The sequence below is a fragment of the Misgurnus anguillicaudatus genome, chromosome 5 (genome assembly GCF_027580225.2).
Source record: "Misgurnus anguillicaudatus chromosome 5, ASM2758022v2, whole genome shotgun sequence".
In the NCBI taxonomy this organism is placed as follows: domain Eukaryota; kingdom Metazoa; phylum Chordata; class Actinopteri; order Cypriniformes; family Cobitidae; genus Misgurnus; species Misgurnus anguillicaudatus.
The window spans coordinates 26,075,244-26,089,589 of NC_073341.2; the positions used below are offsets into that span (position 1 = coordinate 26,075,244).

The 14,346-nt window shown below is 36.4% G+C and overlaps 3 protein-coding genes across 6 annotated transcripts in view; 1 reads left to right on the top strand and 2 right to left on the bottom strand.

Moving 5' to 3' along the window:
• Nucleotides 1-2,164, top strand: part of kcnq2a (potassium voltage-gated channel, KQT-like subfamily, member 2a) — a 32,975-nt gene extending 30,811 nt beyond the window's left edge. For all 4 annotated transcript variants that reach the window (XM_055168416.2, XM_055168417.2, XM_055168418.2 and 1 more), the window contains one exon: nucleotides 260-2,164. In XM_055168416.2, the coding sequence (XP_055024391.2) occupies nucleotides 260-979 (720 nt within the window). In that variant the 3' untranslated portion in view covers nucleotides 980-2,164. The remainder of the gene's footprint in view (nucleotides 1-259) is intronic.
• Nucleotides 2,165-2,268: 104 nt separating this feature from the next.
• On the bottom strand, nucleotides 2,269-8,524 carry LOC129414381 (uncharacterized). The gene is made up of 8 exons (XM_055168415.2): nucleotides 7,987-8,524; nucleotides 5,734-7,830; nucleotides 5,433-5,499; nucleotides 4,939-5,327; nucleotides 3,523-3,592; nucleotides 3,311-3,362; nucleotides 3,118-3,231; nucleotides 2,269-2,394 (listed from the first exon to the last, which is right to left on the bottom strand). The coding sequence occupies exons 1-8, from the start codon at nucleotides 8,015-8,017 to the stop codon at nucleotides 2,293-2,295; spliced, it is 2,922 nt and encodes a 973-aa protein (XP_055024390.2). The 5' UTR covers nucleotides 8,018-8,524; the 3' UTR covers nucleotides 2,269-2,292.
• Nucleotides 8,525-9,185: 661 nt separating this feature from the next.
• Nucleotides 9,186-14,223, bottom strand: dnase1l1l (deoxyribonuclease I-like 1-like). The gene is made up of 9 exons (XM_055168970.2): nucleotides 14,041-14,223; nucleotides 13,651-13,806; nucleotides 12,108-12,196; nucleotides 11,937-12,023; nucleotides 11,734-11,852; nucleotides 11,501-11,613; nucleotides 11,243-11,400; nucleotides 9,931-10,027; nucleotides 9,186-9,848 (listed from the first exon to the last, which is right to left on the bottom strand). The coding sequence occupies exons 2-9, from the start codon at nucleotides 13,792-13,794 to the stop codon at nucleotides 9,768-9,770; spliced, it is 888 nt and encodes a 295-aa protein (XP_055024945.1). The 5' UTR covers nucleotides 13,795-13,806; nucleotides 14,041-14,223; the 3' UTR covers nucleotides 9,186-9,767.
• Nucleotides 14,224-14,346: the final 123 nt, after the last annotated feature.

Below are 14,346 nucleotides of genomic sequence, written 5' to 3' on the forward strand. Positions count from 1 at the left end.
GTTGTCTGGGTTTTCCCAGGCTACAGATAATCTAGAAAAGTCATAAAATCTTATTCCACTGAGATGAAGGGAACCATTTTTTTTAACTAAAGGGTCAAAATGAGGGTTCATTTTACATGAGGGTGCATTAAAAGCAAATATTGTATACATTTCCCCCCATACCTGACTGTTGGCCACTACTGTATGTAGTTGATGTTGGTGCTATGTTTGATTTTACTTATTTTAAATAAAATGATGTGCTTGTCTCTGTTTTGGTCAGGTGGGAGCGATGGACCTCAAACTCAACTTTTTAGTCAGTGTGTACACCACACACATGGGCATCCCGCGTTCTGAGACCGAAGCTCTTTTGGGATTTAAAATCGCTTATCCTGCGCCTCCCTACCACAGCCCGGACGACAAGAGCGACAAAGCTCAGAACGAGAATGAGGAGGAGAACAAACACAAAAGCGCGTCCCCTGTCAATCCAGGCCATAACGGGACCCCCACCGAATGCCAGTGTCGGCCCTCTACCTCGTGGCATCAACAAGAAGAACATCCTCTCAGCGTACCTCTCTGGAACAACAGTCGAGGAGTGTCACCCATAGGCACTGATGACCCCTCGCTGTACCGCATCCCACCTCCACCTTTTCACGAGAACGGGGACAACAGCCGGTCCCGCCGGCTCAGGAGACAGCAGCAGCAGGCGGCCGCCGAGAGCGACACATCTCTCTCTATACCCTCAGTGGACCATGAGGAATTAGAGCGCTCATTTAGCGGTTTCAGCATTTCTCAGGCCAGGGAAGAGGATTACGTCCCTCCCGTGGCTTTTGGGATGTTTGGCGGTGGTGGAGGCGGAACGCTCTGCACTCGGCTCAGGCCTTACCTGGCCGAAGGGGAGTCGGATACAGACTCTGATCTGTATACACCTGGAGCGCCATCACCGCTGTCTTTCACAGGGGATGGGCCATTTGGTGACAGGGTATGGCCGGGAATGAAGTAGATTTTAATGTGTGGGACCAATATCCTGGATGTAGCTGATTAATACAGCGATATTAATGCGGCCATTCGAACCCAGTCTGTAAATGAATCATTTTCCATTTGAACATGGATAATGTAAATCCCATCTCGGGTGTGACTACTGATTCATTGATTCAGTCGCAGCTTGTGGCTCTATACAAGAGCCTTCGGAGAACATAAAAGTCAGAAGATGCGTGCACTCACAAACAGGAAAAGATTGCGTGCATTACGTTACTGGCATGGATCTTTACTGAGATCGAATGAGGCACCTCTTCGTTTAAGTTTATGTAGTCATCACAGCTAATGCAATATTAAAACGCACTTTAACTTTATCAGCAGTAATTTTGCTTCATTAGATTTTTATTTGGTTTTCATTTTCTGTTACTAAAATGTGTTATGAGACTGTTATGAAAATGAGTAGTTAACCAGGGCATGTGTTCAAAGTAAGCATTTAACAAAAACTAAGTGATAAAAGGCTTTTAGAGGAAATTTATTTAGCCAAAGAAAAAGAAGACAGAAAGCTGTGCATGCCTTAAAGGTACAGCTGTCCTCTTATATTTCCTATCTATAGGAATGAAATGGAATTCAGTTTTATACCTTAGCACTTAATTTAACTGTATTAATAAGACCTTCATTATGTCCAAAGGAAAAATATACATGCTGTTATATGCACTCATTTATTTTCTGAATTGGTATGATATATTTTATGCTTTAGTGAAGGAAGACACTGAATAATAATTAGACCTAAAATACATTAACTGCATGGCATGTTTATGGATAATAGCTTGTGGATGACAGCCCAATATAAGATGACATCCCAATCAGAAAGAAAAGGTGTTGAATGTCCCTTTAAATGCATTCAGATTGTGTAAAAGAGGAATCATTTGTTCCCCCGAGTTAAAAAAAAATGCTATACAATTTTCCTTTAATCAATTCTTTTATTTTTTCAAATTGGTTTTACTTTGCAAGCAATACAGATACCACATACATCCTTTTAAAAAACTGGGCTAATCTATTTATCTACATGCAATATGTGGTTATACATAAAAATAGGATAAGAATGTCATAAGATATGAAAACATTTTATTTTATATTTATTTCAAAGCACTGTTCAAACATTACAATATTAAGTTGCATCCTGTAAGGAAATAAACTTGGACCTACACTATCTCAGTCTACTTTTGTGGAGTAATCGCATTTTACGTGCATGTGTGGTTTTGTGTGATCGTTTCTTTACATAAAGAGGCAGGACTTTGTTGTTCTGAATGATGTTGAAGACCCAAGATGAATGTAAATTCAGTAGATCCAGTCCAGGCTATCTGTGACCCACCAGTAAGACAAAACTCCCACCGCTGTTGCCAGACTCAATGCTAATACAGACCTCAGCAGGACAAGGCACTATAAAGAAATTAAAACCAAGTTACTTAAAGGGCACCTATTATGCAAATATATTTTTACAAGGTGTTGGGACATAAATGTGTGTTGGCAGTGTTTGAACACAACCACCCTACAATGAAAAAAAATTCATCCACTACTTTTTTTTTTTTTATCCCTGTTAAACCAAAGCAATCTCATTAGACATGCGTTTTGATTCTCTTGTTAATGTGACATCACACTGATAAAGCCCCGCCCACATCCACTGACTAAAAGTCCTGCAATACCATAGTTTTCACCCTCTGCGAGTTGTATGCTGTTGTCATTTATACTCTTTCAGTGACTTTTCAGATTCATAGCAAGTTGGGAAAGCATATGCTAATGGAAAATGTTTAAAGGGATAGTTCACCCAAAAATGAAAATTCTGTTATAATTTACTCACATGTATGTTGTTACAAACCTATATTAATTTCTTTGTTTTGCTGAACATAAAGGAAGATATTTTCAGCAATGTTTGTAACCAAACCATTTTTGAGCACCATTGACTTAGATAGGAGTATTTTCATACTATGGAAGTCAATGGTGCTTCTGTTTCCTGCTTCATTACAAATATCTTCCTTTGTGTTCAGCAGACCAAAGAAATTGATATAGGTTTGTAACAAGATAAGGGTGAGTAAATGATGACAGAATTTTCATTTTTGGGTGAACTATCCCTTTAAGGCCATAAGCTAGCTATATAATGCTTACCTTGCTTTTGGGTTCCTTTAGCTTCTTGTCTGGCTTTTGTAATCCTTTCGGTAAGACCTTCTGCTTTCCTGTGTACAAACGCCTTTCTTGTGGTTCATCAGATTCACTTAGGTCCTGAAAAATATGGCAAGCCCTTACACATGTACAGATCCATAATGATTATTTGATCGTTTTGAAATGTGCCAGTTCTCACCTTAGTCTTTATGTTGGAATTGTCATCTTCTGTGTTTGATTCCTGTTCACTGCTGCAAAGTAATACAAAAACATTGGTGGGTTTGCAAGGCAGTGATTTAAAACAGGTGTTTTCAAACATGTCTAATTTCAAACAAAAAAATCAAATCCAAATTGCGTCCACCCAACGCATGCATTTTTGCTTTTTATTTAAGCTGAATAGACCTAACTTACCTTTCATTATCCTCATTTTGAGATGATTCTTGATCCAGACTTAATGTGTATTTGTGGCTCCTCTCTGTTACTGTTAAAAGAAAATGTTACATTGATATTTATTGACGTTTTTATCTAATCCATTTTACAGCGTCTTAAAGGGACAATAAGTAGGATTTACCCCCATCTAGTGGTGAAACTGTATTTTGCATTCAAACGAATAGTACTCTAGCGCCTCGCTTTTCCAAATGCGTATTGCAACTATGGTAGCCGTTATGTAATCACTGATCTCCTTGTTCGTTTCAGCTAGTTCACATGTTCTGAATGAAAACGCGTTGTGGAAACGCATTGAGGCAAGTGCTTTTTGTCCCTCTTTGCTATTATAGTTTATCAATACGGCGGAACGACATGGAAGCCTTCTTGGAGTTACCCGTTCAATGTAAGTAAAGAGAAAAAATTCTAAGCTTAAAAAAGAAAAGTCAGATCACTGGCAGAGGTCAAAGACATATTTATGAATAAAGACGTTGATTTTGATTAATAAAACACTTAAAACTCTACTTACTGTCCCTTTAAAGGGATAGCTCTCCCAAAAATGAAAATTCTGTCATTATTTACTCCCCCTCATGTTGCTACAAACCTGTATACATTTATTTGTTCTGCTCAACACAAAGGAAGATATTTGTAATAAAGCAGGAAACAGAAGCACCATTGACTTCCATAGTAGGAAAAAATACTTAGTGGTGCTCAAAAACGGTTTGGTTACACACATTGCTTAAAATATCTTGCTTTGTGTTCAGCAGAACAAAAAAGGTTTGTAACGGCATAAAGGTGGGTGAACGGTGGCAGAATTTTCATTTTTTGGGTGAACTATTCCTTATATACTAACCAGTGGCGGCTCGTGACTGCTCATCCAAGGGGCGCAAATTCAAAATATGTGTTTGGAGTGTCATGTGTGTTGCTTGTGTTTACAAAATATGTGTTTGTTGCATCATGTGAACGATGTGCATCACGTGTTTTGTCAAAATAAGTGCCTGCTTCACACGCGTCAAAAGCGTTTATGATAAAAGAGACGCTCACGTTCACAAAATACACGCAAGACACTCTCTTAACAGTAAACTCTGATTACACATGAGATTATGCGAGTATCTGGTAGCGTGAGCATCTCTTTTATCATAAACCCTTTAGACGTGTCTGCAGCAGGCACTTATTTTGACAAGACACGTGATGCACATATGTTCTTTCGACATGCAGAACACATATTTTTAAAATTACGAACCACACACATGACAGGCTACATACATGTTGTGACGAACTTCGCAATGTGCGCCCTCGAAAAAAAAAGTCATTGGTCACCACTGATACTTACTATAACTATATGCGATACTACACTGCATTTCATTTACACATAATTTTTTTTTTACAAAATTATGCACCTACCCTCATTTTCCCATTCAGTAAACTCTATGTGGTACATGTATTCAGCTCCTGATTGTTCCTGTTCCCTGTCTCCTTTAATTTCCTGATCCTCATATTTTAGCTCCTTAAAGAAAGGTTCCTTTTCATCACAGATCACCTTGCTTGTGTCAGGTTTATGGACGTCATCTCCATCAATATCATGGTCACTGTCATTAAACTTCAGGTTTTCTTCATCTATCAGTAACTTTGAGGACCAAAGTGTCTCGGGTGTCACGGTTTGGATATTTTCTGCAGCATCTGAAACCTCTAAAGGTTTACTGTTGTGTTCTTTGTTGCTTTGATGTATGTCGACAACATTGGGCTCTGCAGGATACAACTCACTGATGTCTGTGCTTGGTTCCTCTTCGCTACTGTGTTGCAATACAAAAGCATATAGGGGAACTATAGTTTATTTTTAAACATTATTACAATGTAAACTATTTGATGACACAAAAAAAGCTAAATGAAATCCTTACCTACTATATTCATCTTCATATTGGATGGATTCTGTTTCCAAACAAAACGTAACTTTGGGGCTCCTACCTGTTGTTTGGACAGAAATGTATCTTTTACCAGCAAACAGAGAGCAGGGCTGGGCATTTGCAGACACTTTATATACAGTGACTTCACGGTATACATTTTATCAGTATATACATTCCCTGTAAATTAAAACGTCGATTGTGGTGTTGTCAGCACTATATCTACAGTACAGTACCATTGAAAAGATAAAAAAGTTAAACACTTATTTTTACAAAAATTAAGTTGTCAAACACTTACCAACATTGTCTTCGCCTTCGAAAGATGTGTAATATGTGTTAAATGCTTCGATTCTTGCTCGTTCTTTCTCCCAGTCCCTTTCCATTTCCTCTTCCTCATTCTCTACCTCTTCTTCATTACAGATCGCCTCTTCTTCATTAACATCCCAGTCATCAAACTTCAGGTTGTCCTGTTCAATTAAATTCCAAAACGTCTCGGGTAATAAGGTGTTGAGATTTTCCCCAACGTTTGAAACATTGGAGTAGGACCTTGAAGGATCTAACTGCCTCACACTATTATTTGGATTTTCAGAAGTGTGTGTCTCATATGCGGAAGGACTTTCCATCCTGGAGTCCACCGTTTCAGGAAGAGCTGGCGTGTCTGATAAACCTCCAGCATCACGTCTCTCTGGATTCTGACTGTCTGGATGTATATATGCTTCTTCACATTCAATGCTTTTCCAGTCTCTAACAAAATCATTTGTGTAAGGGTTTTCTGGTTCTTGGGAAGCTATGGTTTCGTGCATGTAAACAGTAGGACCGTTGTCATCATCATCATCATCATCACTGCTGATATCACTGTCATAGTCATGTTGCTCATTCATGTAGGACTTTTCTGCGTTTCCAGAATCAGTGACCATTTCTGCCGGATTTATGCCTCTGTTCCTTTCATTTTCATCGTCCATTGAAGCTATGACTAGGAAATCTGCTTCCAGGTTTTCCGCATCCACCTTGATGTTCGGGTCACCCTCATGACCTTCACCGGAGCTCTCATTTTCACTTTCGGACCGGTCAGAGGGGTAATCTGCCAAGCCCTCTTCTGCTCCCACATGGTCATCTTCTGTAAACTCTTTCATCTCATCCCTGGACTTGACCTTCATTAGCTGTGTCGAAGAGTCTTCTAGATTTAACTGTTTGAAATCATTGGCTTCTTTGTTATCAGGAGCATGTTGAAAGACATGTTCCTCAAAAGTTTCAGAAGGTTCATCTTCATCTGATGCTGAGCTCGTATCTTCAGGTTCATCCGCCATCTGACAGGACAGTAGATGTGATGTTTCCTCCTTCGTTTCTTCTGTAGGAACCGTTTCCAGCAAACCAACATCTTCCACTTGAAAGTGAGCTGTCATCTGATGGATGTCTGATGTTTCTGCAAGTATCTCAAGTTCATTGTCTTTGCGTTCCTCTTCGTGGTCTTCAGCTCGTGTCTTTCTTTCATCTGACTTTCCACTTTGATCGTCTAATAGGCCATCCATACTGTTCCTAAAACAGTTTTCAGTTTCTACTTCCAAATCAGTATCTGTACAGCTTTGAGTCTCTGCTAAATCTTCATCAGGCTCAGAGTCTTCTCTGTGATTCCTTTCATTATCATCATTATCCATTGAAGCTATAGCTAGGCAATCTGCTTCCAGGTTGTCCGCATCCACCTTGTTGTTCATGTTGGTAGGAGCATCACTCTCATGACCTTCACTGGAGCTCTCATTTTCACTTTCGGACAGTTCAGAAGAGTAATCTGCTAAGCCCTCCACTACTTCCACATGATCATCTTCTGTAAAATCTTTCATCTCATCTCTGGACTGGACCTCCATTAGCGATCCGTCTTCTTCTGATGCTAAGCTCGTATCTTCAGGTTCATCCACCATCTGGCAGGACAGTAGATGTGATGTTTCCTCCTCTGTTACAATCTGATATTTTGGTGTTCCCTGATCAATGTGAGTTTCTTCTAAAGAAACCTTTTCTAGGAAACCGACATCTTCCATTTGAAAGTGAGCTGTTATTTGATGGATGTCTGATGTTTCTGCAGGCATCTCAAGTTCATCCTCTTCATGGTCTTCAGATTGTGTCTTTCTTTCATATGAATCATTATCAGACGATGAACCAAAGAGCATGGTTCCTGTCTTCACACTTTGATCTTCTAATACGCCATCCATAGAACAGTTTTTAGTTTCTACTTCCATGATAGTATCTGTACAGCTTTGACTTTCTGCTAAATCTTCATCAGGCTCAGAAACTCTGTCTTCTCTGTGATTGTTGTTGTCCTCCGTGACTGGTTCTCTTTCAGTTATATTATCACCATGCGGTGTTGTGTTGTCATCATCACTGAAGTGTAAATCCTCAAAGTCTGTATCATTTTTTATTAAGAAAAGCAGAAATAGGCACAGTCAGAAATAATTGTGTCAAGTAAAAAATGTCAAAGTCAGGAAATGTTAGAGCAACAACATAATACATAATTGTCTAGAAACTTTAAAACCTTGTGTAAAGCTTCATAAAATCTTACCTGGAAATCTGTCCTTCCAAAAATCTGCCATGCTTATCTTGATTACAGCGAAGCAGGAGGTGTGAAAAATTAGGTGTTACCTCATAAAGATTGAAATGAAATACAAAACTGACAGACATATATTCCACCACAGACGAAATGAGTGTGTGTGATGCACACCGTTGCATGTCATAGCTACTTCCTGTCGAAACAGACTTATGAAAAAATAAAAACAGACACATACTGTATACACAAAGACTTAGCAATTACTGTACCAAAAGTATAAATATAATCATATATAATAAAAATGAATGTTGCTATGTGTAAAAAAATCACAGATTTTTTTTCTCGATTCTTGATTACATTCTTCGAACATTTCGTTGTCAAACATATTTTTGTGTATGTATTACTGCTGCAGTAAAGCAGTCCTTGCTGACAATTCTAGGTTGTGGTTTGAGCACAACCACATTATGCCTCCTCCAAATTGAAACATCCTACTCACGAGTTACAACAACTTAAGCAACAAATTTATTGAAATCTGAGGTGCCTTTTAAGATGAATAACATGTTTGGCTACTTTTATTCTTTTTACATTTAACTTTAGGGTATTTCAAAGTATGCTTACCAGTTTGCTTTTAAATATTCTGACTAAAACACTGGTATTGCTTTTGTGTTGCCATGGTAACCAAACAATCCAATCACATTACAGAAAATAAAGACTATGTGTCCCAATTTGCCTATTTACAGTATATTATGGTCTGAAAGTATGTACTGTTTTTGACAGGAAACTATATTTTAGTGCATACTGTAACAAAAGTATGCAAATACTGGGACATACTAACACCTATTAGAACACAAATACAACTCCTCTATGCATTTCAGTTTTTCTGCATTCATTATTCATATGGTTAAGGTTTGTTGTATGTATTGTTTACTGTATAGTTAAATTTATGAATTCAGTAAAGCATAACTTATTTGATTAATAAGTGACGTCACATAAACTCTTCTCTCTCACAATGAATTATGAGTAAAATCAGCCATTAGGGACATACTAATAAATTTTGAATAGGCCACTATTTAGAGCAGACAGTATGCAAAATGGGTCACAGGGACAAATTGGATTTTATAAAAGTAAAAAGCATTATTTTAAATATTTTGTAAATAATGAAACGTATTGCTTTTCTCTATAATAAATAAATATTCTCATTAATAAATATTCTGATAGTTTATTGACTTAGGAAGCATGGACAGTTTGTTAATTATTTTAATCAATCCCATAGTGTATTCCAATATTAGTTAATAAAAACAATAAATATGTGTTTTTAAACAAATATACATTAAATACAGGAACAATATGGAAGAAATTTATATCAATGAATCATAAAATGGCCCTGATATGTCAATAGACATTAAGAAATCATTTTCATTTCAAATACTTATATCACTGACAACAGTGGTCTGGCCAAGATATTGTCATTTAAAAAGTGGAGTTGCAACCCTCAACGGATGTTTATGTTGGCATGTTGTGTATTGGCCACCAGTCGTGTGATTGCAGTACCAGTTTTAGCCACAAGTTTTGTGATTGCAGTACCAGTTTTGGCCACAATCCTACATACTGTTCTTTTAAATAGTGTATGAAATATAAGACATTTTGATTATAAATACAATTCATGAGTGTTATAAAAGTGTTTTACGTATGAGTGCTGGTGAGTACAGTATCATGCTGTATATGGATATACATCTTATATTACAGTACAATATGGCAAATTATCTTGATAAGCAGGATCCTATATTTACAGGTTTTCACAGTTCATGACGCAGGAGGTAGCGATGATTTGGTTTTAAATCAACCTCAACAGGATAATGATCACTGACTTCCAAAGCCTATGTGCAAAAAACAAACATGTAATAATATGATAGATCAAATAAAAATGAGTGACTTATGAATGTATTAACCACAACTTACCTCTTCTTCTGAGAGACCAAATGCTTGTTTGAAGTTGAATGGCTGAGCAGATTCTGGAACGACACCAGAAATAAGTTCTTTGCCATGAATAATAATCCTAGAGGGCAATTTCAGAAAGATTGGATTGTTAAACAAAATATATTGCTGGAGTGTGACAGTCAAGTACAAAGTTGCATCTACTGTATCTATCAAGTTATTATGCAGGTTCGATGCATATACACTCTTAAAAATAAAGGTGTGTCATGATGCCATAGTAAAATAATTTTCCATGAAGAACCAAAAAAAGACTAATATAGAGGAACTGGCTCCTTGGGGAACCAATTATGGTTCCTTATGGCTAACTTTTTTAAAGAGTGTAGCAGCAATTGATGTAGTTTACACTTTATTCTACAATAATATTCAGAATATGAAATAGTTCATGTAAAAATGATGTCAAATCAACATATATTTTTATGTTACACTGTAAACAAAATGTGGCATGAAGTTAGCAGTAGCAGCCGGTGACTTATGTTCCAAGGAGCGCAAATTCAAAATATGTGTTCGTAGCATCATGTGTTGGTTGTCATGTCAAAAAATGTTTTGTTGTGTCATGTGAACTGTGTGTTCGAAATAGTTTTTGATAAAAGAGATGCGCTTGTTCACAAAATACTAACTTATCACTAAACTCCGATTACACATGAGATTATGCAAGTATCTGCGCGAGCGTCTCTTAAACCCTTTTTGACGCGTATGCGGCAGGCACTTATTTTAAAAAGACGCATAATGCACATAGTTCACATCATGTGCCGAACACATTTTGAAATAACAAGCGACACATGACGGGCTTCGCATCGCGCGAAAAAGAAGTCACCAGCCGCCACTATTTGCACGTCAATTCAATCTACAATTTATTTGATAAGTTGACTTAACTTATAAAATCAAGTTTAAATTGTTTAACTTAATTTTTACAGTTAAAATTACAAAAATTCTATTTTTTACAGTGTACTTTAGGTAAGGAATAATTGACAACAGACCGTTGCATTATAAGAAAATAATACACACCCAAGGTGGTTATGCGTTACACCATGGGTGTACATTATTTTCGAATAATTTAAAGGACCGGAGTCAATTATTCCACTTATACCACGGTTACCAAAAATATTGCTCTGGTGCCTATTTTAAAACATTTTAAAGGTTAGGTGTGAGGTTATTGAAAAATAATCAACACTTATGGAACATTTCTCAACCAATCAGAATAAAGGATTCAACAGACCCGTTGTATAAATTTAATTCATTTAAAGAATTTAAACTTGTTTTTATAATGATAATATACCTGTCATAAGCACAGTGGGTCTTTTCTCGGACTGTAGTGTCTTGTTCGTCTCTGATCAGCCATTGAAACTTTGGGTCATTCCTGATCCGAACATTTTTCAGTCCTTTTTTGGTAACATAGCTGCAAGCTGCATTTAGGTCTCCCAGAAACATTACATTCTGGATAAGAAGGGTAAAGTGTATTTATATACTATCCAGAATTTTTATATACTTGTAAGCATGTACTGTATATATACATTTTTTTTATAAATGTGTTTACTTCAGCTTTCCATTTCTTCCTGACAGTTTGAAAGACCTCGTACAGCGCGTCCATTTCTTTCATTGCAGTTTTAGGACATGTATGTTGACCAATGAGCACAAAGTTCTTCACCACTGTAGAAAGATATGACCAATTATATGCCATACCATCACAGATAGTACGTGGACAGCTGTACTGTAATACTGTTGTATTTTTTGATTCATGAAAAGGTTTTGATGTTGAAAAGCACATACAGGTTGTGGGAGAACGTATCCGTATGATGAACGGTTCTCTGGTGAACACCTCTGATTCTTCTGCGGTCTCGTTTGACTTTGGGTGCTGGTATTGATCTTGCACCTGTAGCATATCTTTTCTGGTAACACAGCACAAAATAATTTAATATTTGTATGTCTTTTTATTGATTTTTGTTTTCCCCAACTTTTAAAAATGCCATTACCTGTAAATGTACACATACTGCTCTTTATACGTTTTCCTTCCCATTCGTTTACTCTCTAAATGGGAGTAAATATGAGACCTCTCATACCTGGTCAGAGAAGATCAAACATTCTGTATTAAACATTTTATATGAATTCATAAACACACTTAAGGGAGGGAGCTGTGAATTGACCTGTTGAGGTTCATCATCAGTGCAGCAATGGCTTCACCTCTAGAATCTCGAACCTCCTGAATCAAACTCAGATCACAGCGTGAAATTATCTAGAATTAAAAAAATAATGAAATATAATTTTAGAATAAAAACAAATCCAAAAAGCTTTTAACTCATTCCCCGCCAGCCATTTTGTGATTTTCCCAAAAGTTTCACAAAATGCCTTCCAGGAAAATTTTCTTTTAAAATGTATAAACATACAAATTTTGGTTCCAAAACAGGAAAAATGCCATTAAAAAAAAAAAATGAGTTACTGCCAAAATCAGTATTATATCAGGTCAGTATTTAAAAGTAAATACTTAATTTAATGCAAAATACAATATCTGCTGTGTTATTCTGTCATCTTTTCTTCCTTTTTCCCCAAAACGAAATAAACGCCAGTCCTCCTTTTGTGCAGAATGCAATAAATCCACTCCACAAATTACAGCGCACCATTCCACGCATTGTAAACAAACAATGGCGGCACTTTGAATACACAGAATCCTAGTTTTCCTCATTTACTTTGTACTTCATGATCAACAAAAAAAACATAAACAAAATAATACTTTAATGGCATTCAACGTAAGCCATCAACATCTAATAATTTACACGAGAGGCTCTCGGGAGACATTATTTTACTCTAAGTCAACGAAAATCGACCAGGAATGAAAAATGTTAAGTGATGATGTCCCAAGTATAACCGCAGCAATGACAGTGTTTTTAATATGACAAAGTAAGTGTTTTGGTTAATGCCATTAATGTTTATTTTTTATCAGTGTATACCACTAGTCAACTAAATAAATGTAACATGGCAAAGATGAATGCACATTTAAATATTGATTCAATAGATTTATAGCATTTTGAAAAAAAACTTGACATGGATTTATTGCATTTTGTGGAAAAAAATTATTAGTTTTTGTAATAAATCTTTTAAAATCAAGTTATGGATTTTTTTTATGTTTTTATAACCAAAAGATGCTATGTGAAAGTTTGTAACAGAAAAAAGTGGTTTTAAACTTGTCACTTTCTTGGTATAGAATACAAGTTTTTACCGAAATTAGTCAAAATGGATTTATTGCGATTTGGAACCAAACTCTTCAAATATATCAAATGAAAGAACAGACCCTCTGCTTTTAAACAAACAAACAAACAAAACGGGGGGGAAAAAAAGTTTCATCCTATCTATATTTATTTATCTGCTTATAAACTCTTAAATATGGGTATTTTTCTTTAAAAATATTTTTTTTAAGCAAAAAGCTTAAATAATTGCATTTTTTGTTAAGGAATTTTGTTAGAGATCAGATTCAGAATGATTATCAAAACATACACAGAGTTTAAAATGAGTAAATAAAGTTTTTTAGTAAGTGCGGTATTAACGTAAATATTCATCACGTTTTTATGCAAATGTTTTCTTTTTATTGATGAGATAACTCGTCAATGGCAAGGAAAGAGTTAAGAGAGAGATATTCTGGCAGCACATTCATGGTCATATTTATGTTCATTTATTTATATTGCCAGTTTGTACCTTGATCAGAATTTCCATAACTCGCTTGTTGCTGGCCTTTGCCTCCCCATAGCTCTGGATGTTGAAGGCACAGATCTTCAGTGAAATTACAGTAGTCCATAAACATAATCCCACGAAACAAGCCAGCAGAAGATGTGACCTCATTTATAGAAGTTTCTAAAGTTGATTTAATAAAATAAACCAAAAAACATTTTGTACACTCATACCAGGCACTGTCGCATTATAGTTTCCTTGTTTGACACAGGCCTACAGTTGTCAGTTTGGCTACACTTGCACTTCCAGTTGGTGCACTTGCTTGTCTAGTTTGTAATTCATTAAATAAGTTAAGCGCTAAAGTTTAAGTTTACAATAACTATGTAATATATATAGTGAAGGTACAAAATGACTCACCGTGTTTGATTAGGTTTTATGATGTTTATGAAGTTGCAGCTGTATGAGTTGGTCTCATTAATGGTTATTTTTACACAGGAAACCATGATGAAATACTGTGATAGGCAGGAGGAGGGGCAGTGTGTGAATATGTGTTTCCTTTTCAAATGAGCTGTGTCAGTGCTCTATTAAAGTGCAGGTCAGCCTGGAACGCTAAAGAGTGACCTGACATGACAATGCCATTCAGCGGGACAACATCGTCCCATTATCTATGCCTATCTGGAAATAATCTTTTGAAAGCAGTCGGTAAATGAAAGGTAGAGTTCC